Source organism: Schistocerca gregaria, chromosome 7 (genome assembly GCF_023897955.1).
Source record: "Schistocerca gregaria isolate iqSchGreg1 chromosome 7, iqSchGreg1.2, whole genome shotgun sequence".
Taxonomy (NCBI): Eukaryota; Metazoa; Arthropoda; class Insecta; order Orthoptera; family Acrididae; genus Schistocerca; species Schistocerca gregaria.
In genome coordinates, this window is record NC_064926.1 from 106699181 (window position 1) to 106727043 (window position 27863).

General features: G+C 40.1%; 1 protein-coding gene across 2 annotated transcripts in view; it reads right to left on the reverse strand.

The window, feature by feature from the left end:
- Positions 1-27863, reverse strand: part of LOC126281662 (1-phosphatidylinositol 4,5-bisphosphate phosphodiesterase-like) — a 465757-nt gene that overhangs the window by 211060 nt on the left and 226834 nt on the right. For both annotated transcript variants that reach the window (XM_049980809.1, XM_049980810.1), the window contains exons 9-10: positions 14933-15143; positions 6101-6194 (exon numbers count right to left, since the gene is read on the reverse strand). In XM_049980809.1, coding sequence (XP_049836766.1) covers positions 6101-6194; positions 14933-15143 — 305 coding nt within the window. The remainder of the gene's footprint in view (positions 1-6100; positions 6195-14932; positions 15144-27863) is intronic.

Below are 27863 nucleotides of genomic sequence, written 5' to 3' on the forward strand. Positions count from 1 at the left end.
CATAAAATTAGTTAACAAATCTGCAAAAATTCTTAAAAGTAAATACAATGTTACCTCATTGGTATGACCTAACATACAATTCCTGGGTCAATATGGAGAGATAAAAAATTAACATGAAAATGAAATAGATGTGACTTCGTCTGGAACATGTAGAATAGTGGATATAGGTAAACTGGGCAGACACTTACATCTCAAACATGGAATGCACATAAATTATGATTGCAAAAGTATTCTGTGTGACAGGAAAAGTGGAATTATCACAGTAAAATATGACTTAAGCAAAATTCACCATCACACAGGAAATGGGTATAGTTGTTTTCAAGTAAAGCACAGAAAATTAATCCCTAGAGATGATTCTGCTACCTTAGGATACAAAGTTAAAATAACTTAACTGAAAGTCCAGTATGTAACAAATAAAGAAGAGCATTTAGGAATGTTTCTAAATGAAATTAAACCACTTTTCTTTATAGATAGTTCTTTATAGATTGTTCTGTAGGAAGACACACAAAGATGGTAGTTTAGGTATTTACAACAGAAATGATACAGCATGGGTAAATATCAAATGTGTTGATGATCTGAGTACCAAAGTGGTACCTGAGGCAGAAATAAATTTAAAACTACAGAAAAGCAGCCAGATTATATCAATCCTGTATAGCCCACATGGAAGCAACATTGAAGAATTTTTTAATTGTCTAGAGCCGCATCTCTCAACCTTGTTTTCCTTTGGTGCACACAAAAGTATATTTCAAACTTTTGTGACACCTCTATGATTGGTTTTTTCCCTAGATGCAAAAAATTGAACACAAACAATTTTTTTTATGGGATGACTATGAAGTATGTTTTACAAACTTATTTCATAAGACTCTAGAATAGGAATGTAAGGAATTTCTTGCAAATTGGGCTACTCCAGGAAATGACTTGGTGATAATTTTTTTTATTATAGATGTTTTATATAACACTAAGGCTTTAAAAAGTATTTTGTCAGATATTAAGACATTAAAAATCTTGTGATGCACCTGACATGTAATAAAGACATACTAATGTGTTGCAACATGTCAGTCAAGAAACACTTGTCTAGAGGACTTACTGGAGACTATAAGGTTTTTTTTTTCCTTAAAAAATGAGAAGAACACCATGTGTTGTGTTGTTTGTTGGAGACATTGACATAGAATCATTAAATAATAGCATTAAGTATTTGTACTATGTTGAGTTATGAGAGTATTACAGCTCAGCACCAACAAGAATTTATACAGATGCGCAGTCATGCATTGATCATTTTCCCACAAAGATATGAAAGGAGGCAGCACACCTAATAACTTTAGAAAACCACATATCTGAGCACAGAACCCTTACTATAGCGATTAGTGTATGTAATGCAGACACAACAACTGTTCTGAATGAGAAATGGGAGATGTTTTATAAGCTATTCATTAAAACTTTAAACATGTCCTACAATAAAAGAACTAAATAAAGCTCTAAATGATAGTGCTGAGAAGTTCCCTCCTGAAATCACTGAACTGAAAAAGACCATGAAATATTGTTACATATGCTTGAAAGGAACTAAATTACAATACTTTTAACACAGTATGAACTTATGAAAAATTGCAGACACACCTTTACTAAACTTAAAATTTGGTAATATGCCTTTCAAATAACCAACTCCAGTTGTGTTAGTAAAACAGCCCAGAACATAATCTACAAAGACTGTGGGAAAAAAAACAAAACATTGTGAACAAAACAGCATAACATGAAAAGAAAGCATTTGAAATAATAAGTGACCCAGAAGAAGCATGACAGAAGTTTGTACAAAACTTCAGTACAATTGGCACAACTAAACATTTTAGAATACACTAGACAAGGTATTACTGAGAAAGATATCCTAGCAACCATCTAAAAAATTTGAGCTAATATGTCTTGTAGCTGGGGTGACATTTCACATAAGCTACTAAAGAAATGCAGAAGAGGGTTACTAAGTCACTGACACACTAAATAAATACCTTCCTCTACGATGGAAATTTCCTGACCTCTTGAAAATCACTTAAGATTCTACCAGTGTATAAAAAGGAAAAAATGACTGACACAAAAAATTACACCATTAACTATCCAATCACAGGTGACTTTCTGATTTTTCTGTACAAAGATGTGGAGCAATTTTATTTGATAATTAGGACAATTATAAGAACTGCATTAAAGTTTCAAGAACTAGCTTTAAATGAGACTTGAGGATGTGTAAAATGCAGCTCCCGGTGTTCTGAAGCAAGTGAAAAAGATTCAGCAGGAAACTAGTGACTTCTAATGTTCCAGAACACAAAATGATCTGATGATAAAATGGCAACTTTGACACACAAATAGCCCAGTAATTATATCTGATGTGACAACACCTTGCTCCACAGAATGTTTTGGAAAGAGCTGAACATACATGTGTGCATTGCCTATAGTTATAGTTGTTAACTACAGAACTTGGCCGTCTGCTACAAAAAGTAATATTGAATCAAACAGAGGCACATTTCATCAAATATAATCTATTCTATAATTTACAGCCTAGCCTTAGGAAAGAGAGATCTACTGTAATGCTAATAGCAATTTTTACACATGAACATTAAACAAACTGGGTAATGAAAACAATGTAAAAGGCAACTTTCTGGGTATGAATAACACTTCTAATAGTATAACAACAAAAATAATCAATTAATGATAAAATTATTTAATTGGATAGATAAAAAAATCTACTCACCAAGAGGCAGCAGAACACACAGTTAAAAGACTGTTGTGAATGGCAAGCTTTCGGAGCCAGTGGCTCCTTCTTCAGGCAGAAGGGTTGAAGGAGAAGGAAGAAGGGTAAAGGAAAAGGACTGGAGATGTCTGGGAAAAGGGGTAGATTTTGGAAAAGTCTCCCAGAACCATTGGTCAGGGGAGACTTACTGAATGGGATGAGAAGGAAAGACTTATTGTTGCAGACTGCATCGGGCAAGATTTCAAAACCTGAGAGCTTGAAGGGAAGGCATGGTCATATGCAAGACAGAGATTACTTCTAAAACATCAAGCATGAGTTAATAAGAGTGATAAGCTAAGTGCACTGTACATAATAGAAGTGGGAGGGGACAGTGAAAAATAGATGGGAAAGACAATGAAATTTGTTGAAAACTAAAACAAAGTGAAGAAAAGCTGAGATGGAAGAAATAAACATAAATTAAGACCAGGTGGGTGGCAAGAACCAAGGACATGTTTTAGTGCTAGTTACCACTTGCAGAGTTCTGAGAAGCTGGTGTTTGGTGGAAGACTCCACATGGAGTGTGTGGTGAAACATGTACCAAAGTCATGACAACTTTTCTTCACTGTAACTACTCTTTGCTTCACTTCGTTTTAGTTTTCTACATCTTTCATTGTCTTTCCCATCTATTTTTCACTGCCTCCTCCCACCTCCATTACGTATAATGCACTTAGCTTCTCACTTTTATTAACTCATGCATGAAGTTTTGGTAGTAATATCTGTCTTGCACATTACCCTGACTTCCACCTTTAAGCTCTCAGGTTTTCAAATCTCATCCAATTCAGTCCCCAACAACCAGTCTTCCTTTCTCATCCCATACGGTGTCTCCCCTGGCCTGTGGTTCTGGGCAACTTTCCCAAAATCAACCCCTTTTCCTAGACCTCTCCAGTCCTTTTCCTTCACTCTTCTTCCTTCCCCTTCAACCCTTCTGCCTCAAGAAGGAACCACTGGCTCCGAAAACTTGCCGATCACAACAGTCTTTTATGTGTGAGTTCTGCCACTTCTAATACTACAAATCATACTGTTTATCACATAAATGAGAAGAGTATGAGATATAAGGAGTAGTCTTAAAACTATTTGCCTCCTATTTAAAAACCTGGAAACAGTGTGTTAAGTTAATTCATTAAAAGAATGCACAGTCAGTAATGACCAAATCAACCTACAGGATGCTTCAATGTGGCATACCTCAGAAAGGTATTTAGAGCATTTTCTATTCCTTCTGTATGTTAATGATTTAACTCAACAACAAAATTACAAAGATGTAAGTTGTATGGATGACACATCCATTATCAGCTGGGGCAGAGATTTGCAAGCTGCTGTCAACAGTAGTGAAATCAATTGCAGTAGTCAGTGAACTTACATTACTGTAAATAAAACAATGGAAAATCCATGATGGAATACAACATGAAATGGATAGATTGCTATTTACCACATAGAGGAGGTGTTCTGTGGAAGACAGACATACTGAAAGAAGACTGCTCGATATTATTAGCTATTGAACTAAGTTCCTCATCTGATGTAGACAAAACACACACATTTTCATTTTTGTATCTGGAAGCTGAGGCCCAACAATGGTGAGCAGTGATCTTGGCTGGAGAAGGTAGTGGGGGTAGGGAAGATTCTGTAGTGTTGCCTATGGAAGTGAGCATGGATGTGGTGAGGACAGGATGTTTGGCTGCTATGTGGGGGTGAAAGGACAGTAGAGGAGCAGAGAAGGGGAAGTTTTATGCAGGTCCACTGTTGTACTGGGGGGGGGGGGGGGTGAGGAGGGGGGAGGAGATAGAACTTGTGTGTAAGAAACTGGAGTGGAATCAGGGAAAGGAGCAGGGACAGGAGGAGGACAGGAACTAGCAATGACTGAGACCATGGGGTACAGGAATGAAGATATATTGCAGGGAGAGTTCCCACCTGTGCAAAGTTGGTGTTGATGGGAATAATCAAGATGGTATGGATCATGAAGCAGTCATTGATGTCAAGCACATCATGCTGGGTGGCAACGACCATTAATGCAGACAGAGAGCTTGTCGGTGGTCATATCGATGTAAAATACCACACAGTGGTTGCTGCTTAGTTGGTAGGCCGCATCGTTGATTTCACAGGCAATCCTAACTTTGATGGGATAGGAGATGTCTATGACGGGAGTGGAGTAGGTGGTAGTGGGAAGATATATGAGACTGACCCAATAGCTGACAATATCGAACAGTCTTCTTTCAATGTGCCTGGCTGCCATTTAGTGTCTCGTCTATGTGATAAGTAGCAAGCTATCCATTTAATATTTCTTTATTAATGCAAATAAGCTACTTGTAAATGATGAAAAGACAATGACAACAAAATTCCTTTTTAATTATACTCTAAATATAAATGTTGCTCAATTTACACTTCTGCCGGCATTCAACCATATAAACAAACACAATTTTTGGGATTAATACTGGATAAACACCTGAGCTGGAAGGAGCACATTAGGTTATATTTGTAAGAAAGTCAGTATAAGAATGTACATATTAAAACAGGTCTCAGCATTCCAGAACCACGATCCCTTAAGGTTAAATTTTTGGACTGATAAATTTGCATCATCACTCTATATAGACAAGCCTTTTAGATTATAAAAGAGTCAGTATGCATGGTAGCTAAGGTAAACAAGAGAGAACCTTGTAACGAAATTTTCAAAAAACATAAGATACTGACCCTCTACCTATGTATATCCAGCAGACAATGATGTTTGTGAAACTATATCCAGTACATAATGTAATGAACAGCAACATGCATAACCACAACATACGGGGAAGCAAAAATTTTCACAGAATCACACGTAATAAAAAGGCTGCAGATGCAATCGACATACAAAAGGGACTTATTTTTTTTTACAATAGACTACTATCTTATTTTAAGATAACTGATTTAAATACCGTAAAGAAGCACCTTTTAACACAGAAACACTTACATTCAATAGAAGATATCAAATTTTAATGTGCACTTGTAAAACTGTTTGTGTACTTAGCAATAAGTTTGTCTTTTAAACATGAAACATAACTTCTGACCCTCACTTTTGATATTAAGGTATGTATTCCACTTTTATATCATAAGAGAATTACAAATAGTACAACCTTGTATCTCAACATGTATTTAACTAAAGCTATGACAATGCCCAAAAAAACATGTGCCAAGCTCAACTGTTACAACACATACGAAACAGCAATACGAAACAGCAATACGAAACAGCAATTTATAAACAATATACTTAGGTACAAAATAATATAAGAACATGTAACTTGTTCATCTTTTCTATGTCAAACTTAGTTACAACAAAATCTTTGAAAAGTTTGGAATCACCTTGAACAAAATATCTGTACATGCTGCTCTGCCATGTGTTATTATTGGTTCTTCATCATCCCTCGTTCCATCCCAACAGTCTAATTCAATGCACCTGTGAATAATTAGAGTAATTTGCAAGAAGACCGGTTTAAAGAAGAAATAAAAAAAATTAGTATTATGTAAGTAGGGTTAATACCTAATAATGGTGATTAGTATATTGCCATTCTGACAAAAGAGAGAGAAGCCGGTAGACCGCATGGCTGCTAACACAAGCATTTTCTACTGCATCAAAGACAGGGCAATCTGTGAAATCGGCAATGTGCTTCACCTACTTAGCTGCAACCGCTGTACAGCATTCTATATGGGCATCTCTACTAACAAGCTGTCTGCCTGCAGCTGCGAAAATGTGTTCAAGACACAGATGGACCACCCAGCTGCAAAGCATGCCACGCAATGCCCCCCCCCCCCCCCCCCCTCCCGGCCCTCTGATCTCAACTGTTGCTAGTCGCTGTCCTCCACATGCCTCAAATATCCATATTCCCAATTCAGCCTCAGATATGCCTTCTTCCTCCAAAGCACACCTGAATTTTCCTTTTCCCATGTCTGCTCACTCCTCCCCCTCATCCACCCTTCCAGCACAGTCTCCCAAAATGCCACTGGGCAGTCAACCATCCTGTCCTTTCACATCACTGCACACTCCAATGGAAGATGTGTGTTACGAACATCTGACAATGCACTTTGTCTGACAGGAAACCTAACAGTCTATTTTTAAATGTGCCGTTTGGATGCTCAACACACTCTATATGTGATGAGTAATAATCTATTCATATTGTTATTCCATCCTGTCTTTTCCTTTCTTTTATTTGTACCAAACACAGAAATGTATTTGACTGGCTGCAAGAATGGTCTATCCTTTGAACACTGTACTGGGTTAGTAGACATCATTGATACAAAATAAAGACAGCAGCAAAACCAAACTGGGTGATAGTGGTTTCTAAATACGATTCCACTGTAGGATAAACTGTTTACTACTGACAAGCGAGATCTTTATTGACTAATAGTATTTTGTGGGCCAAAGTAATAATTAATGGTTTGTGTGGAAGGAACTGTAGGAGCCAAATATTCATATGGTTGTAGTTACTGGTGTCACAAATTGTATCAGAAGTTATGTGAATTCTGTCCATGTCATCTTGCTAGTTGGTTGAAAGTGCTCCCACAGGTTATTGGGTTGTTGTTCTTGTTTAGTGGGGAACTGGGTGGTATTGTGCTGTCTTGACCATGGTACTGACTCGAGTGCATATTGTTTGATTTACAGGTGCTAGCGCATTTACAACTGGAATTACTTTGCTTGTTAATATTGACTTTTCCCAAAATTGAGTTGATCCTGCTCTTACCAATGTTTAATGTAAAACCCAGTAAAGAGGAACTATCAAATGAACAGTGTGTAACAAAACAGAGACTTGATTAACTATTAAAGGATTATTAAAAACAAGTGACCAAATTTCATTTCAGAGATTGTAGTGGGTTGCAAAACTCCAACACCTGAAGAAACAAAGCTTTGCTCCAAGGACCAAATAGGCCGTGGCATGTAGGATTCCCCCACTTACTGTTTTCTGGCACTTGCATACAAGCTATGTTTAACTGTACTGAAGCATCTAGAGTTCAAATAATAGCATTGCAGATGAGTAAATTAAAATAAAGAATCTGTGGTAATAGTTCATTTCAGTAGATAGTAACACTTACGGTCTCTTATCGAAATATTTTGATACTACATATAAACTAAACCTAATTCAACTATTTTGCCAAGGAAAGTTAGAGTCACCTTTACTGGTGAGTTAATTTTATTAAAGGTGGAGAAAATCTATAGGGGAAAGAAATTAACATGAATTACATAACAAAAAGTTAGAGTATTCATATCTTTGGTTGGTGAAATGTAAGTTCGTCACATAATTTGCTATTAACATAGTGAAAGTGGGGACAGAAAGATAATTACATAATTAATGCAAGCAAAAGAATTAAAATCACTGCTAATTGGTAAATGAGTTTTGTTTAGAATGCAAACATTTGTTTATATGATTCTTTTCTGTAGTTGCAGGTAATCAGGGGCTTCATTATTATTGCAATATATTATGACCAGCTAACGAAGTCACAGATATTCTGATTTAAGGAGAGATATTTTTACAATAAAAGAAAATATTTCCATATGATCTTAGTTACATCATATTATAAAGAAAGAGAGATCAATTTTTCTCATACCAATAATAGGAGAAAAAATTAACATCAAATTAAATTACCAATACTCTGTAGCAGCTGAGGGTTATCTCTGACTACATACTCAAAGATATAATTTATTTGTCACAGCTGAATTTATTGCAGTACACAAAAGAGAGAAATTTTCACATATTTCGTTATGAAGACTTTTTTCAAAGTTTTACTCATAAGTAAATGTCTGCCTATAAAAGTGCTGCCTCTTAGTATTAGTCTGAGCTGAGCCACTTTGTTAACTGTTCATTAGTCTTGAGTAGGACCTGTAATAATTGACTTGTTAACCTAAGTTGTTTAAGCCTTCATTGTATATTGTAAAGTACAGCATGTTTATATGTTTTGAGCCTAAGTTTCCCTTCCTTACAAGAAACAATCTATAGTCATGATAAGAGAGTGAGATTGTGTAGCAATGTTTTACTTTTCAACATTCAATAACAAACTGTTAGAACTCTCAACAATCCTGGAACCTAACAAGAAAAATAAGGGATAAAAATTTATGAAATCTTCTATTAAAATCACTGCACATATTTCTGGTGTGCTTGACGGAAGATGAAATAGAGTAGTAGCGAATCAGGAAGCTAGTAAAACACAGTGTAGCATATTGTACTGTGGCTCACTCTGTTGCAACATCTTAAACATAAACAGGACTCTGGTTTACGCACCAACGTAGTACATCACCCATCACCATATGGGAGGGTACTGAGCAGCAACATAAGGACCCAATAAACATCTGAACACCATGATGTGCAGAGCACCAGCTTACAGTGACTTATTCCATTAGTTGTGGAAATACTCAACAGTGCAGCATTTGTCAAGGATATAAATCACTCACAGATTAGCAAGATCTGTTCTGTCAGCAGCAAATACTCATCCATACACTTCTTGTATTTTCTGGTACAGTCTCTAGAGCGTTGACAACTATGCTGGAATACATAACTCCATTGGAATCCTGTCAAAGAAACCAAGCAGCTTTGCATTTTCAATGCAAATACTAGCAAATTCTACTGACATGAGTGCACAAAAATAGCATACCATAGATATTTTGAATCTGTCATTACATACAGTACAATTTTCTGGACCAGCATATCTTGATTATTGAAACTGATGTACCTTTACTCATGGTGCACATGATCTCAGAGATCGCACGTCTATATAGTTCACAGGTCCGCTTATAAAGACCACCTGGGTTGGTGCCCCAGTGTGCTCTGGTGAGTCGCCAAAGAAACGGTATTATTTAAGTGATCACAAATGAGTGCTTGGTCTGTTTTATAACGAGTATTACAGTTATCCAGTCAATTGGTTCAGTGCTACGCACACCCTGTACTTCATTGTATCTTGCGTGTTCCTCTATAAAGTAAGACATTAGATAAATCACATTTGTTCTTGCTATAGCAAACTTGGCGATAAGTAAGGGTTATGTTTTCTCCATGTGTTACTGTCAGTGTTAAACATCTGATGAATGTCTTAATGGAAGAAATATCCCAACATCTCATTGCCAAGCAGCAAGCTTTTTCAGAACAACAGCAGGCTGTCGCCACCACTCTAAACCAAGTGGCATCTGCATGTTCGCAACAGGTTACTCTCCCATCAGTGCAACTGTCACTCTTTCCACCAGATGATGAACCAGCTGAAGATTGGGGCTTGTACAAGACACAGTTACGCCAACATTTCCAGGTTTTTCGCATGGAAAATGTAAACTAATGTAGGGCTTTCTATCTTTCCTCCTTGTCAATGCATAAGTATCAGTTGTCATGCAAACTTGCACTTCTGCAAGAACCGGCCAGCTAATAATTTGATGAATTGTGAAAGGTTCTCTAGCCTATGACTGTGACAGAACACGTGTTATTGTAATGCATGTAGAATTTTACGATTGTCAGAAATGTGGAAAACAATCTTATGAAGCCTGGGCTCTAAAATTACATGGTTAAGCTGCCATCATAATTTTTTGCTAGTACTCATCACAAATCATATGCTGATCACATAGTTCATGATTTGTTATTTGTCTGGCCCTGGATAGGGAAGGCCACAAAAAAAGCTTTACAGTGCGAGAATATGACACTTACAGATGTGCTCAATATAGCACAGTCCTTCGAAGTGTCATGGATCACAGGCAATGAGATTTCTTCATGGGAGGGGGTAGGGGGGGGGGGGGGAGGTATCGAAAGTTGCTCACTCATCCACTATTAGGCACACTACAAGTGTTCAGGATGATGGGAATGCCATTGCAGCAGTACAGCCTTCAACCCAGCATTGCATGAGGCAGCATCAATTATGGCCACAGCAGTAAAAGGCCGTGCCACAGCATTGGCCGCGTGCCCCTTTTCTGTCTTGCCCATACTGCCTCATCCAACATGAGCATGCTGTGTGCCCTATGCATTGGGCAGCTTTGCCTTTTCTCACAAAGGCGTCAAGCTCTGTTGATGCAATTGCCGCTTGGCCACTGCTGACCTCTGTTAAGGAATTGCAGGCATTTCTAGGTAAAGTTGTACTAACACAAGTTTTTACTGGATGCATTCACTATTGCTCAGCCACTGCATGCACTGCCGTGTAAAAATATGCTTTTTTTCTGGTCTCCCTCTTGTGACTGCGTGTTCATTTTGCTTAAATCTAAGCTTCAATCTCCCCATGCCTGGCCACTTTCCAGCCAAATCAGCACCTCGTGTTGGCTACAGATGTCACTCATCACATTCTTGGTGCAGTGTTAGTGCACAAATACGCAGACAGATCTGAATGACCCATTTCTTACACTTCCAAGACTCGTTAACTCCTGCAGTATTCTCAGAATGAAAAGGGGGCATCAGCAGTTGTGTTTGCCCTTCAGAATTTCACGTCTCCTTATATGATTCGAAGTTCCATTTAATTGTTGACTGCAAGCCATTGGTTGCTCTTTTCAACTCTTTGGCTTCTGTGCCAGACATGGCAGCACATCGTTTGCAGTGGTGAGCTCCCTTCCTCTCTCATTATCATTATCAGATCCATTACCGGCCAGCAGCGCAACACTCCAATGCCAATGCCTTATCTTGCCTTCCAATTGGTGCCATGGCAGTGTCAGCTGTCACCACGGATCCTTTACTTACTTGGGTCCTCTCTTTTGTACAGCACAATTAACCAGACAACACCCAGTCCACACCTCAGATCCCTTGTGTAATTACTTCTCCCTCCAGCACCACCTCTCTGTGTTTGTTAGCTATTGAGGACACTGCTCCTGGACTGTGATTCCTACTTCCTTATGCTGTAATGTACTGCAGCTCCTGCATTTTGGTTGTTGGGGGCCTCTCACACCAAATCTTTGCCCCGCCAACTTGTGTATTGGCTGGGCATACATGGGGACATTGTGTAGCTTATCGCCACTTGCACTCACTGTATTAAGCAACAGGCAGGTCCACAGGCATATTTTCCTCCCTGGCCAACTCCCCAGCACCCATGGGAGTGTCTACAAGAAAATTTTGCTGCACTCTTCCTAAATCAGTATTGGCTCACTGAGGACACCTCTTCCAAGTTTCCCTATGTGGTGCATTGTCCGTTCATACCCACAGTGGCCACTATTTCGACCCTGTCTAAGATTTCTGCAACTGAGGGACTTGCGTATACTGTGGTTAGTGATACTAGCCCACAGTTTGTTTCTTGAGAATTTGAATCTCTTTCAGGCTAGTAGTAGACTGTCCGTTTGATTTCATACCATTTCACTCCTTTGGGGGATAAGAGCCCAGCAGAACTGCTACATGGACACCAACTATGAACCCTCGATCACCTGCTGCATCTGATGCCATGTCTGCTGGTACTGCCAGCTCTGTGACAATTCCAGCCAGGTGCACCTGTCTAGGCTGATGGTTCGAGTGTCACAGGGGCCAGCACCTCTGCATCATCTACACTCCTGACAGGCAGACCTCCTGTCACTTCGCACAGCACGGTCTGTTCCAAACAGCCCACCACCTACCCCACCCCATTGTCACAGATGCCTGCTCCTGTGTCGTTGACAGTGCGGTTTCCACCATAACAAGTGTCACTGCTTGGCAGGTTGCTGTATGGGGTACCTCCCTCCACCGTAACTCCTGGACTGCTGTCGCCAGTGCAGCCCCTGATGCACTTGATGCTGCACTCGCTGCTGCCTCCATTGCTGGGTCCTGCGCAGATGTCATCTCCAACAGTCTCTGATCTCGAGGAGGATATCGCTATGAAGATGTCATCACTGGTCCTGCCCTATGGCCTCTGATGGTCCCTCATAACTTCCACACCTACTCATTAATGCCTGCCCGGTTGCTTTTTCTGTACCATTGCTTTTCCTGTGTCATGTATTTTTCGGTGCCTAGTGTCTTTATGTATGTATGTGACTTTATCACCCCTGAAAGGGAGTAGATATGTATCTTCACTCACCAGGCATATGATTTCAGAGATTGTGCATCCATACCATTCACATGCCACATTATGTTCTCTGGTCAGCTGGCAAGAAACATATTACTGTTGCCCAGACAATGTGTTCAATGCTATACACAACATGGACTTCATTGTGTCTCATGTGTTTCTCTTATAAAGTACAAGGGCTATTCAGAAAGTAAGGTCTGATGGGGTACAAAATGGAAACCACAGAGAAAATCCAATGAAGTTTTTTCACAGATGTTTTGGGCTGTCTCTAGTACGCCCATCGATATCATCACATCACTCTTTTCAGTTCTGAGTGCACAGTGAGCATGTACAGATGCTTAGAACAATGGTGTCTCCTGTAAGTATGAAGGCGTACTGTTAGATTTTGCTGACATTATGCAGCCCACATAACATAACTGTCACATGTTTCCTTCGGCATGAAAATTCTCGGCCTCACTTTGAAGGTGCAATGGAGATGCTCCTGCAGTGTTTTCCATGCAATGTGTTTGATCATCCCCAACAGAACCCATAACTGACTCTCCCTCAGTTTTGTCTCTGCTCACATGAACAGCTAGCTATGAAAACAATGTACTGGCACAGTCAGTGAGCTGTAGACCAGTGTGGAGAATTGCCAGGAAGCACAGGCAGCTTCCTTCTATGACAAGGGTATTGGAAAGTTGGTACAATGCTATGACAATGTCTAAATCGGAGCGGCAACAATGTAGAGAAGTACCTGGAAGGTGTAGGTAACTGTTGCAAATAAAACATTTTTGATTTTCACAGCAGTTTCCATTTTTCGACCGATCAGACCTTACTTTCCAGACAAGACTCGTACCATGTTCCATAAATCACATTTGTTCTTACTAAAGCACAAACTGCACAAGAAAATTATCAGATACACTTTTACTGCAGAGCAAAGAGAATCTTATCACTCATTATTTTGGAAAATTTGAATCTTAACTGTTTATGAAATTAAAATCTTCCAACAAAGCAGACAAAAAATTATTTGAGAACTATTTTAACCACACATACAACATGAGAAATAAAAATAATTTTATACTACCCACTCACCAAGTGAAATTTTATGCAGCAACTCCACAATACATGGGAATGACAACACATAACAAGTTAATGGGCAAAAACATATTTAACACAAATTCAGAGGTTCTAGAAACAAGGCTACAGAAGATTCTGTGGGAGAAATGCTGCTATTCATTATAAGAATTCATAGAGGATGACATAATTTGAGCACAGGGTAACTAAGAGCTACATATTTTTACTGTATGTATATATAACAAAATTAATATTATTATTATTATGCTGTTTATTAACATCAGCTGTTCTACATTTATGGTGAAATGTTACCACAATTTAGACCAGTCTCCTGTACCTGAATCAAATAATTTAGCTTATGTATGTTATGAAATAATAAATCACAATCCACAACTCACAATTCAATACACAATAACACAATTCACCAGAATGGCTCCCCACTCAGCACATACAGAGTGCGATGGGAGGTCATCTGGTACAGTCTGAATTACTGGCACAATTGAGTCAACAGGCAGAAGAACTGAGGAACGCAATCTCTGTGATTACCTCTACATAAAGTTGCAGTCTCTATTACATGATGAATTAATATATGAGACAGATGTAAGACACTGGATTCATATTTGCGAAGAAGGCAGTTGAAATTCCCGTTTGACCACCCAGATTTAGGTTCCCGTAGTTTCCCTAAATCTTATGAGTGGTTGCCAGATAGTTCCCTCAAAAGGGCACAACTGATTACTTTCACCACTGTTCTCCCAATCTGCACACATGCTCCATCTACAATGACCTATTTGTTGACAGACGTTAAAATCTTAATCTTCCTCCCTTCCCTCTGTGAATGTTGATCAGTTAAATTACTTACTGCTAAAATGCAGTTGTGTAGGCCACAAATTGCAAATGTGATAATTACTGGGTTGATGTGTTCCTCTGGATTCTTTTTCACAGTTTGCACTAATACAGCTGAAACATATGTACTAAAGCTAAACTTTTACAAAATTATAAACTGCCCAAGACAATTTAAAATATGTGCTCACACAATGTTCCTTCGTGGAAATAAAGCATAAACAAGTTACACATAGATGCTGAATGATATATTTAACTAAAGCTTTCAAATCAAACTATACACTGTGACTGAAACAAATTGTGCAACAGTTCTCTGTGAAATCACCCTACCTGCAACCAGCAAGCAGCACTTGGCGGTACATTTCCACAGAGGATTTGCCACGAAACTGGAAGCCGGTCAGGTATGTGTTGTGGGAGCTGTTAATGTAGTAATGTGACAATGGCTGGTCCATGTCCATGTACAAGTCGAGTCGATCCAAGTAGACAGGTGCATTCTCATCTGACATCAAGTACTGGATCAAGCCATCTTTTGATAATTTGTCTGTGATAAAATGGAGGTAACAATAGTGTATTCAATCAACCTCAATGTAACTATAAACTGTATTTAAGCAGGTGAAAATGCAATCTGCTTACCAACAGTGAAAATTGAAACAAATAATTTGGGACACATCACAACAAGGCACAGTATGAGCAAGTGCAATTTTAATAATAATTCACACCATGGCCAGATCCTTTAAATTACTTTCATTTGTGGCATTACTGCCTTCAAATGGCAAAGCTCATTATCAGATGCCACATATTACAACTACATCAAATGCTCATGCCCTACAACATGTAACATCACATTTATTCCAAAATTGAACTGTGGTACACTTTCATTTTATAGTACACTACATGATAAGAACATTCAATTCACTACCTGATCCACTAATATTTCTTGTGTAATATTATTTTTCACTTTACTTTAAATTTATATGGGTGTCAGCATGTTGCTTGTTTGTGTAACAATGTGAATGAGTTCTTTTTCATTCAAATATTGTAATTCCAAAATTATAAAACACTTCTTTTTTGAAAAAAACATCAACATTAATTATACTATTATTATTTTATTACTATTATTTTCATCAGTATTAACAGAAAATCACTGATTCCACAACAAAGTTATTTCTTATCTGTAACCACTAACATTAATGTCAAATAGCATCTTTGTTTATCTTAAGCTGTTTTTGTGGAAACATGTTGTACAGAGAGGAGAATTGTAATATGATGCGCGTGGACACCAGATATGTTTTATTGTGATGATTGAATTGTAGAAGTATTGATTAACATATAAAAGACTGAAACTAAATTCCTGTAACTTTCATTTATAGTCGTACAAAACTCTCTTCCAAAAAGCAAGTAACATCATAGCTCAACACTAACAGTGCCAATTACATGAAAAACTGGTAATGGACAACAATGAAAAGTTAAGCAATATACAGAATGATCAATTTCAGTCTTAATTTTTTTTTTTTAATTCTGAAACCGATTGACTTCTTGCTTCTCAACATATTGAAAATCTTTCACATGAACCAGTTTACTGCAGAAGTGACATTTGTTAAACATTATTTTAATTTCAACATTGTCATTGTTAAAAGGGATTAAATTAGAATATTAATCCAGCTCCAAACTCAGACTTAACAGACACAGCTCAGATGATAGCTGAGATGGCCTAAAAGTGGTTCACAGTTAACCACATATGTTTAAACTCACAAAAACTCATATTATGCAATATCAAATGAGCAATAATGACCTGTTAACACCATACACTGTTAACAATCATACACTGAGAAGCAGATCATGTAAAATTCCTTGGGGTCCAATTGGGTAACCCAGACAAACTAATGAAGAAGCTCAGTTCAGTGTTTGATGACCTTAGAAACAACTCTCTTTATGTTGACCTAATGATAAGACTCTTGCTTTATTTTGGATATTTTCACTCCTTTGGTGTCAAATGGAGTTATCTCCTGGGCAATGCACCTAAAGTAAATAAATTATTTGTTGATGTGATACTACATATATGAACATTTTCCTTACAATTCTTTCTCCCTGAGAAAAACACAATTTTTAAATAGGTTTTCTGAATTAATACTAAGAAAAATCAATACTGTTAAATTTGATCACTTCAAGCAAACACATAATAAATAAATTTATATACTGCACTGAAATCATGAATGTGTATGATACAGTGTCACTCATCTTTATAACTTGATAAAGTGTCTGCACCATGCGGCATTGATGACACTTAATTCTACTATTTTTGTAGTCAGAGGATATAAGAAATATAGCCCACACTGAAATCAACACTGTGTACAACACATTGTCACTCAGAGAATATGTCTACACACCACTTTGTTGGAAAAACTTAGCTAGCTTTTACTTAAACGCTGTCCAACAACAGAGCGGTATATCAGAAGAACAAATTGCAGACACAAGTCTTTTTATTTTTGTAGTTATTAAGTAACATTGTGTGATGTGTTGACTCACACTGAGTAAGCATTTTAAGGGTAATTTTGTCACACCTAAACAGAAATCATCAAAATCTCATCCTTTCTGAAAGTGTATTGTGGAAGCATCCAATTTCACATGTGCTGGCTCAGTAATGTTTTGCCATGCCTGTAAATACCACATAAATAAACACAGGTTACTTTTATCCTTTGTTTTATCTGCCAGGCTTCTTCCTAGTCTTTATCCCTCAGGTTTTCAAATGGAAATTTAAGATTAATTTACTGATATGCGCATACAATTTAATTGAAGTTGACATATTACACGACCACGTTCTTATTGTTTAGTTACTGCCATTTTCTTAGTATTTGCATAAGCCACAATATAAAGTCACTTGTCCTTTACCACAAAGATTCTGCAGCTCACATTATGAGTGACACTACGAAGAAGATCAAATGACATAATCAACTGCTTATTTCCTCAATGACAAGCAGTGCAATGGACAGGATTAATCTAGATTTTTGCACTTATTTAGTGTTGCTTAATATGCCACAGAATGTGCTACTGAACCCCACTTTTAAGGGCTTCCTGGAGAGTATCAGTGGCCACATTACACGAGTTGACAATGTGCAAACATCATTTGAAATACATGTATGAGAAGTTTATTGCTGATATTAAAACAAACATTGGTGACCACAATATTTGGCTTTCAGTCAAGGAGATGACTGACAGTTCTATAGAGTTGTGGCAAATATTGTGGTTGGGAAATTAAGAGTCGATGGCACCAGCAAAACAACTCTCTGCGTAAAGTGTTGGAGAAGACAAATCACACTACTGTAGCCCAGATGTCAGGGATGCCCTACACATCCTATGACCAGGAAAAGATAAAGATGAGAAATGTTTGCTGTTTGTGACAGGCTGTACTGGCTATATGTCAAAAATGAATACAACAGTCAAAATACTCTGTGACACTATGATCAACTGCACCTTGCTCGCCCATGGCCTACACTGTCTAGCACAGAAAGTCAGAAATAATTCTCCTGAGGTTAATAGTATCATTCGCTTGTTGAGAAAGAGGAAAGTATTTCTTGAAGAGCCTATCCACATTCAGTCCTTTAAGGAGGTATCTACAAACATCCTCCCCCTACTGCACCTGAACCCATACTTACGCGATAGTGCACCTGGCTCTTGGCAGCTTTATATATGCCAAAATCTATCAAAAGGTCAAGAGGTAGAAGAAACATTTCACTCTAACAAAAACAGACACCATCCGAACAGACCCTGAAGGTTCAGCAGTACTGACCGGCCACCATGTCGACCTCACTGGATGCAGACACTGGGGTGCATGCAGTCAGCACATGACTCTCCCAGTCATAGTCAATTTCTGTGACCAGTGCTGCTGCTTCTCAATCAAGTAGCTCTTCAATTGGAGTCACAAGGCCTGAAAACACTCCACTTGCCAACAGCACTCGGCAGATCTGGATAGTTAACCATCCAAGTGCGAGCCAAGACTGACAGTGCTTAACTTTGGTGATATAACAAGAACCGATGTTAGCACTGAGGCAAGGCCATTGGCCTGTTTGACTCTGATGAATAAGCTTTCATTGTAAAAGCCAATGTGGGCCTAAGGAATAACAAGTATTTTGCATCACTGGCATTTTTATGAGCTCACTTCCAGCATCTGCCTGTTGCAATTCAAAGTCTGCTTATCTATCACTGAAAGATGCTGTAAATGTGACTTGGAAGTGCAGGTGTATCAGGAGGAAATATTTGGTTCAGTGGCTACACCTTGCTTCACCAAATTAAGGAATATTGTTACGAGGAATCCCAGATATGAAGAAGTTGTCTGCCATCATCCAAGGGAAGATGTTCAAAAGTGGATTGTGTCTGACATCACGAGCAACTGCCTAAATGAAATATATACCATTGACCTCTTGTGTTGTAGAGAGATCTTTCTAGGGCTACAAAAATGTTCTGAAAGACAAGAGAAAAAGTTTCACTTTATAAAACTTAGAAATGTGGTTAATTGTGTATATTAATACCAAAATGTAATATAAAATTTATTGTTAACTGTAATGTTAGGCCACATAGCTGCAAATCTTAAGTGTATGTTTTAATGTGAGTGATGCAGGAAAAGAATTTTTTAGCCGAAGACCTATCATTAAAATATTATTAAAAAATAATTATGGCACTGGTAAATATCACAATTTTTTATGCATTTTTCTAGCGCCAATATAAGAATAGTTAATTGTTTATTCTTCACAAAGAACAAGAATAAATGTGTCAAAATTATAATAAACATTTTTATGTTAATATTTGGCTTCATTATATTTTTCATTAACAGAGTACAAAAAGCTAAAATAGTTTGTTAAACCTAAAAAGGACTATTCAAAGAAAATGAAAGGTTGAAATACATTTCATAAAAACCTAAAAATGTGGGCCACAGTCATTACTTATGATCAGTTATCACTAGGGAAATTTTGCAGACAAGGTCAAGTTCAACTGCAGCCATCAGTTCACTACAAAGTAGTGGATTTTATTTCATGCAAACACAAGCTGAAAAGAAATAAAAAATAAAGAAGTTTTTGCTAACTCCCTCACAGCTGAAGTTCAAAATAATTTTTTTGCTCTGTACAAGGGGAACAAGAAATAAAAACTGTTGATAAAATTAAACAATGGAAACTTCAGGTAGGTACATCAACAACATAGGAAAAGCTAGAGTGCTACCTACCACAAAAAAGGCACATTAAGTTGCAGGCAGGCATAATTAGAAGATACTTACATACAGCTTTGGCAGCTCGGCCCAGAATCAATAGTTGATAAATTTAAACATTTAGATGAAATTGTAACTTACAATTAAAATGAATTCTTGGAGATTACATAAAAATGCTAGAAATTTAAACTCTGCAATTTTTTAATCATTTTAGGTGTTTATATTTATTTATTTATTTATTGATGATGTAAATAAAATAGAAAGAAACTTCCACATGGGAAAAATATGTTAAAAACAAAGATTCCAAGACTTACCAAGCGGGAAAGCACCGGCAGACAGGCACATGAACAAAACACACAAACACACACTCAGAATTACTAGCTTTCGCAACCAATGGTTGCTTCTTCAGGAAGGAGAGGGAAAGACGAAAGGATGTGGGTTTTAAGGGAGAGGGTAAGGAGTCATTCCAATCCCGGGAGCGGAAAGACTTCCCTTAGGGGAAAAAAAGGACAGGTGTACACTCGCACACACACACACACACACACACACACACACACATATCCATCCGCACATACACAGACACAAGCAGACATATTTAAAGGCAAAGAGTAAGGGCAGAGATGTCAGTCGAGGCGGAAGTACAGAGGCAAAGAAGTTGTTGAAACACAGGTGAGGTATGAGCGGCGGCAACTTGAAACTAGCGGAGGTTGAGGCCTGGCGGATATCGAGAAGAGAGGATAGGATATACTGAAGGGCGAGTTCCCATCTCCGGAGTTCGGATAGGTTGGTGTTGGTGGGAAGTATCCAGATAACTCGGACGGTGTAACACTGTGCCAAGATGTGCTGGCCGTGCATCAAGGCATGTTTAGCCACAGGGTGATCCTCATTACCAACAAACACTGTCTGCCTGTGTCCATTCATGTGAATGGACAGTTTGTTGCTGGTCATTCCCACATAGAAAGCGTCACAGTGCAGGCAGGTCAGTTGGTAAATCACGTGGGTGCTTTCACACGTGGCTCTCCCTTTGATCGTGTACACCTTCCGGGTTACAGGACTGGGGTAGGTGGTGGTGGGAGGGTGGATGGGACAGGTTTTACACCGGGGGCGGTTGCAAGGGTAGGAGCCAGAGGGTAGGGAAGGTGGTTTGGGGATTTCATAGGGATGAACCAAGAGGTTATGAAGGTTAGGTGGACGGCGGAAAGACACTCTTGGTGGAGTGGGGAGGATTTCATGAAGGATGGATCTCATTTCGGAGCAGGATTTTAGGAAGTCGTATCCCTGCTGAAGAGCCACATTCAAGGTCTGATCCAGTCCCAGGAAGTATTCTGTCACAAGTGGGGCACTTTTGGGGTTCTTCTGTGAGAGGTTCTGGGTTTGAGGGGATGAGGAAGTGGCTCTGGTTATCTGCTTCTGTACCAGGTTGGGAGGGTAGTTGCGGGATGCGAAAGCTGTTTTCAGGTTGTTGGTGTAATGGTCGAGGGATTCAGGACTGGAACAGATTCGTTTGCCACGAAGGCCTAGGCTGTAGGGAAGGGACCGTTTGATATGGAATGGGTGGCAGCTGTCATAATGGAGGTACTGTTGTTTGTTGGTGGGTTTGATGTGGACGGATGTGTGCAGCTGGCCATTGGACAGATGGAGGTCAATGTCTAGGAAAGTGGCATGGGATTTGGAGTAGGACCAGGTGAATCTGATGGAACCAAAGGAGTTGAGGTTGGAGAGGAAATTCTGGAGTTGTTCTTCACTGTGAGTCCAGATCATGAAGATGTCATGAATATGTCACTTAGAGGAAGCCTTCTTGGTTACCCAAGCCTGCCAACCCAAAGTTTGGTACAGATTTATTGATGACATCTTCATGATCTGGACTCACAGTGAAGAACAACCCCAAAAGTGCCCCACTTGTGACAGAATACTTCCTGGGACTGGATCAGACCTTGAATGTGGCTCTCCAGCAGGGATACGACTTCCTAAAATCCTGCTCCGAAATGAGATCCATCCTTCATGAAATCCTCCCCACTCCACCAAGAGTGTCTTTCCGCCGTCCACCTAACCTTCATAACCTCTTGGTTCATCCCTATGAAATCCCCAAACCACCTTCCCTACCCTCTGGCTCCTACCCTTGCAACCGCCCCCGGTGTAAAACCTGTCCCATCCACCCTCCCACCACCACCTACCCCAGTCCTGTAACCCGGAAGGTGTACACGATCAAAGGGAGAGCCACGTGTGAAAGCACCCACGTGATTTACCAACTGACCTGCCTGCACTGTGACGCTTTCTATGTGGGAATGACCAGCAACAAACTGTCCATTCACATGAATGGACACAGGCAGACAGTGTTTGTTGGTAATGAGGATCACCCTGTGGCTAAACATGCCTTGATGCACGGCCAGCACATCTTGGCACAGTGTTACACCGTCCGAGTTATCTGGATACTTCCCACCAACACCAACCTATCCGAACTCCGGAGATGGGAACTCGCCCTTCAGTATATCCTATCCTCTCTTCTCGATATCCGCCAGGCCTCAACCTCCGCTAGTTTCAAGTTGCCGCCGCTCATACCTCACCTGTCTTTCAACAACTTCTTTGCCTCTGTACTTCCGCCTCGACTGACATCTCTGCCCTTACTCTTTGCCTTTAAATATGTCTGCTTGTGTCTGTGTATGTGCGGATGGATATGTGTGTGTGTGTGTGTGTGTGTGTGTGTGTGTGCGAGTGTACACCTGTCCTTTTTTTCCCCTAAGGGAAGTCTTTCCGCTCCCGGGATTGGAATGACTCCTTACCCTCTCCCTTAAAACCCACATCCTTTCGTCTTTCCCTCTCCTTCCTGAAGAAGCAACCATCGGTTGCGAAAGCTAGTAATTCTGTGTGTGTTTGTGTGTTTTGTTCATGTGCCTGTCTGCCGGCGCTTTCCCGCTTGGTAAGTCTTGGAATCTTTGTTTTTAATATATTTTTCCCATGTGGAAGTTTCTTTCTATTTTATTTACATCATCATTAATTTGAACCCAACAATTACGTTTGTTATTGTCTCTGTTGCATTTCGAAATCTTCTCTATCGTCTTACTTTCTCTTTTCGTTTGTACAAGAAGTTTCACTTTGTATTCATCTTCCATTTTTCGGTAATCTACCATACATTTTATCTTGCCTAATTATACTCAATAATACGTAATTTACTTCCAAACCATAGCCAAAAATTTTCAACGCTTTCAACATAACCGCTGCTATAAAATCCATTGTTCCAAGTTTACAAACATTTCGTGTAAACTCGTGAATACTATTTCACAGCTTCAGTTCCTTTCACCCATTACACAACCATCTCAGTTTTTTCCAACAACTTTCGTTTTATTTCCATTCCCGTTTTTCCCACATAACCTATCATCTTTTAGCAGCTTCCCACAGGTTTACACGTTATTATTTCTTCATCAAACAATTGTTAGCCTCATTCTCATAACCTGCCAGTACGTAACCAGTCCTTTGAATACATTTACACACATATTCTTCGAGATTTTATTCGAAAAATTTTTTTCGAATTTTATTTTTTCGGAAATTATTTTTTCGAAACTTTTTTCGAAAAAAATTTTTTTTTCGAAACTTTTTTCGAAAAAAATTTTTTTTTCGAAATTTTCTTGAATTTCCCCACCCTTTAACGTGATCTGGAGACAACATAACTACCCAACCTTTGCACCCATTGTTGTTCACCAACCTAAGTTCTGCACATGATCAACATAGCTCATCTCAAACCAACACTTTTTCGACTTTTTTCACACCATTATCTCTCCCTATATAAATCTCTATTTAATTTCACTTTAACCTCATATTACTCTTTCCACCTATTAATACCATGTCAACCTCACAACATCCCTACAACGACCCCATTAAATTTTATTTACATTCCCTCCGCAAACATGCCTTCACCCTAGCCAGATTACGCTCCCATATTTTATTTACTCAGGCTTGTCTGACATTTGGCATTACTCCCAAAGGCCTCACACTTAAGTTCCCAACTCTGGCTGCAATCCTTCTTTCCATCAGTCCTTATACCAGTTCCAAACAGCACAATCCATAGCCCTCACCCGCCTAATCCTTCACCTATACATCGACTCGGCCAATGAACACACCCGTCAACTCCTATCCCAAATCAAAGTCCTCAATCTTTCCTCTCCCATATCCACACCGGCTGTACATAGCATCCTCCTACAGGCCAACTGCAAATTAGAACAACATGCCACCCTCCACCTCAAAAAACTATCCAATCTCCTGGTTTCCCACCTCCTGAAAGGCAACTCACTCACCCTCCACAACCTTTCCAACAAACCTCAACCTCCTCTCATTGCACACAGACCCAGTCTCTCCCATCTACTCAATCTCCCACTTCCAACTCCACTCCCCCCAACACCTCAAAATTCTAGTCAACACAATCTGGAACCACAACACCCCAATTCAGTAGTTAACCTTTCCTCCAAACCCCTCTCCCAACCCGACACCTCTGTCCTATCCAAAGGCCTCACCTTCAGCCCCACTCCCAGGTTCAACCAAACTGCCCTTGTCAAAGATTTACTGTCCTACACTCGTAGTCTCTGCTGGAAATATCACTTTGCCATGAAGAAAAACAATCCTGATCCCACTCCTAATGATCCAACTCCCCAAGACACTATCCTAATTGAACCCTGCCTGCAACAGTTCCATCCTCCATCACAGCAGGACCCACCTCCTCTTCCTCAAAATCACCCTCTCCAAATCTTCCAGGAATTTCTCACTTCCAGCCTTGCCTCTCAATCATTCTTGAAAAACCTTAATCCTACTCCCAACATCACCACAGTCGAAGCCCAGGCTATCCGTTATCTGAAAGCTGACCGATCCATCATCATTCTTCCGGCTGACAAGGGTTCCACGACCGTGGTACTTGATCGTCGGGAGTATGTGGCTGAGGGACTGCGTCAGCTTTCAGACAACTCTACATACAAAGTTTGCCAAGGTAATCCCATTCCTGATGTCCAGGCGGAGCTTCAAGGAATCCTCAGAACCTTAGGCCCCCTACAAAACCTTTCACCTGACTCCATCAAACTCCTCACCCCACCGACACCTCGCACTCCTACCTTCTACCTACTTCCTAAAATTCACAAACCCAAACATCCTGGCCGCCCCATTGTAGCTGGTTACCAAGCCCCCACAGAACGTATCTCTGCCTACGTAGATCAACACTTTCAACCCATTACATGCAGTCTCCCATCCTTCATCAAAGACACCAACCACTTTCTCGAACGCCTGGAATCCGTACCCAGTCTGTTACCCCCGGAAACCATCCTTGTAACCATTGATGCCACTTCCCTATACACGAATATCCCGCACGTCCAGGGCCTCGCTGCAATGGAGCACTTCCTTTCACGCCGATCACCTGCCACCCTACCAAAAACCTCTTTCCTCGTCACCTTAGCCAGCTTCATCCTGACCCACAACTTCTTCACTTTTGAAGGCCAGACATACCAACAATTAAAGGGAACAGCCATGTGTACCAGGATGGCCCCCTCGTATGCCAACCTATTTATGGGTCGCTTAGAGGAAGCCTTCTTGGTTACCCAAGCCTGCCAACCCAAAGTTTGGTACAGATTTATTGATGACATCTTCATGATCTGGACTCACAGTGAAGAACAACTCCAGAATTTCCTCTCCAACCTCAACTCCTTTGGTTCCATCAGATTCACCTGGTCCTACTCCAAATCCCATGCCACTTTCCTAGACATTGACCTCCATCTGTCCAATGGCCAGCTGCACACATCCGTCCACATCAAACCCACCAACAAACAACAGTACCTCCATTATGACAGCTGCCACCCATTCCATATCAAACGGTCCCTTCCCTACAGCCTAGGCCTTCGTGGCAAACGAATCTGTTCCAGTCCTGAATCCCTCGACCATTACACCAACAACCTGAAAACAGCTTTCGCATCCCGCAACTACCCTCCCAACCTGGTACAGAAGCAGATAACCAGAGCCACTTCCTCATCCCCTCAAACCCAGAACCTCTCACAGCAGAACCCCAAAAGTGCCCCACTTGTGACAGAATACTTCCTGGGACTGGATCAGACCTTGAATGTGGCTCTCCAGCAGGGATACGACTTCCTAAAATCCTGCTCCGAAATGAGATCCATCCTTCATGAAATCCTCCCCACTCCACCAAGAGTGTCTTTCCGCCGTCCACCTAACCTTCATAACCTCTTGGTTCATCACTATGAAATCCCCAAACCACCTTCCCTACCCTCTGGCTCCTACCCTTGCAACCGCCCCCGGTGTAAAACCTGTCCCATCCACCCTCCCACCACCACCTACCCCAGTCCTGTAACCCGGAAGGTGTACACGATCAAAGGGAGAGCCACGTGTGAAAGCACCCACGTGATTTACCAACTGACCTGCCTGCACTGTGACGCTTTCTATGTGGGAATGACCAGCAACAAACTGTCCATTCACATGAATGGACACAGGCAGACAGTGTTTGTTGGTAATGAGGATCACCCTGTGGCTAAACATGCCTTGATGCACGGCCAGCACATCTTGGCACAGTGTTACACCGTCCGAGTTATCTGGATACTTCCCACCAACACCAACCTATCCGAACTCCGGAGATGGGAACTCGCCCTTCAGTATATCCTATCCTCTCTTCTCGATATCCGCCAGGCCTCAACCTCCGCTAGTTTCAAGTTGTCGCCGCTCATACCTCACCTGTCTTTCAACAACTTCTTTGCCTCTGTACTTCCGCCTCGACTGACATCTCTGCCCTTACTCTTTGCCTTTAAATATGTCTGCTTGTGTCTGTGTATGTGTGGATGGATATGTGTGTGTGTGTGTGTGTGTGTGTGTGTGTGTGTGTGTGTGTGTGTGTGTGTGCGAGTGTACACCTGTCCTTTTTTTCCCCTAAGGGAAGTCTTTCCGCTCCCGGGATTGGAATGACTCCTTACCCTCTCCCTTAAAACCCACATCCTTTCGTCTTTCCCTCTCCTTCCTGAAGAAGCAACCATCGGTTGCGAAAGCTAGTAATTCTGAGTGTGTGTTTGTGTGTTTTGTTCATGTGCCTGTCTGCCGGCGCTTTCCCGTTTATTTATTTATTTATTTTTGACATGCTAATTTCGGAATTCTAAGGATTCCCTATAAAACCTAAGTTTCTTCCACAGAGTAATGATGAAGATCCAGAAATTTACAAAACAAATACATTTAAAAAAACTTTCTAAAAAAGAATGATAAAATAAGGCACTCTAACACCATGTTCCTCAAATATAATACTAAGGCATAAATATTGATGTCTCTTGTTTCTCCCTTAAACCTCTTTTACGTGTTCTTCTGGGCACTGACCGTGGATATTCCCTGTGCGGCATCCAGCAGTAGCCAGTTATCATGCTAGCATACCATCAGTCCTGGTACCTACATTTGATTTGTTTGATGCCTTTATCAAACCATTCTCCCTGTTCCTTGGTTGGTTGGTTTGGGGTATAAAGGGACCAAACTGCAGAGTCATCAGTCCCTTTTAACTTACACAAGCAAGGCTCAAGGTAAAAAACACCCAAAGTACATTTGAGAAAGTAAAAGGGGGAAAGGAATGGGAAACCACACCTAAAAATAAAACAAATGGCATGAACAAAAAACAGGGAAAACATACACCACAAGGAAACGTAGAAGAAGGTATTAAAACCGTAGAGCAGACAGTCTGGGCTGGCTGGTCACAATAATAAAAGAGGATGAGCCAGCCACTCTGCAATACAATAAAATGTTCACCCCATAAAGACAAGGTGAGATGAACAGATGTAGGGAAAAGATTACCACCAAGGCAAGCAAATGCAAAGACATTGTGAAAGAGTTAAAATGGAGGGAGGGTGGTGGCCTCGATGACCACCTTTCGCTGGTACAATAAAAACCCACCTCAAGAAGTAAAACATAAAACTAAATCTACTGTTGAGGCATTGTCACCCAACACTGAAGGTAGGGTGCTGGTAAGGTTAAAAGTCCACCACAGAGGGGCTAAAAGTGGGCAGTCCAGCAAGATGTAGACAACAGTCAAATGTGAGGCACAGTGACACT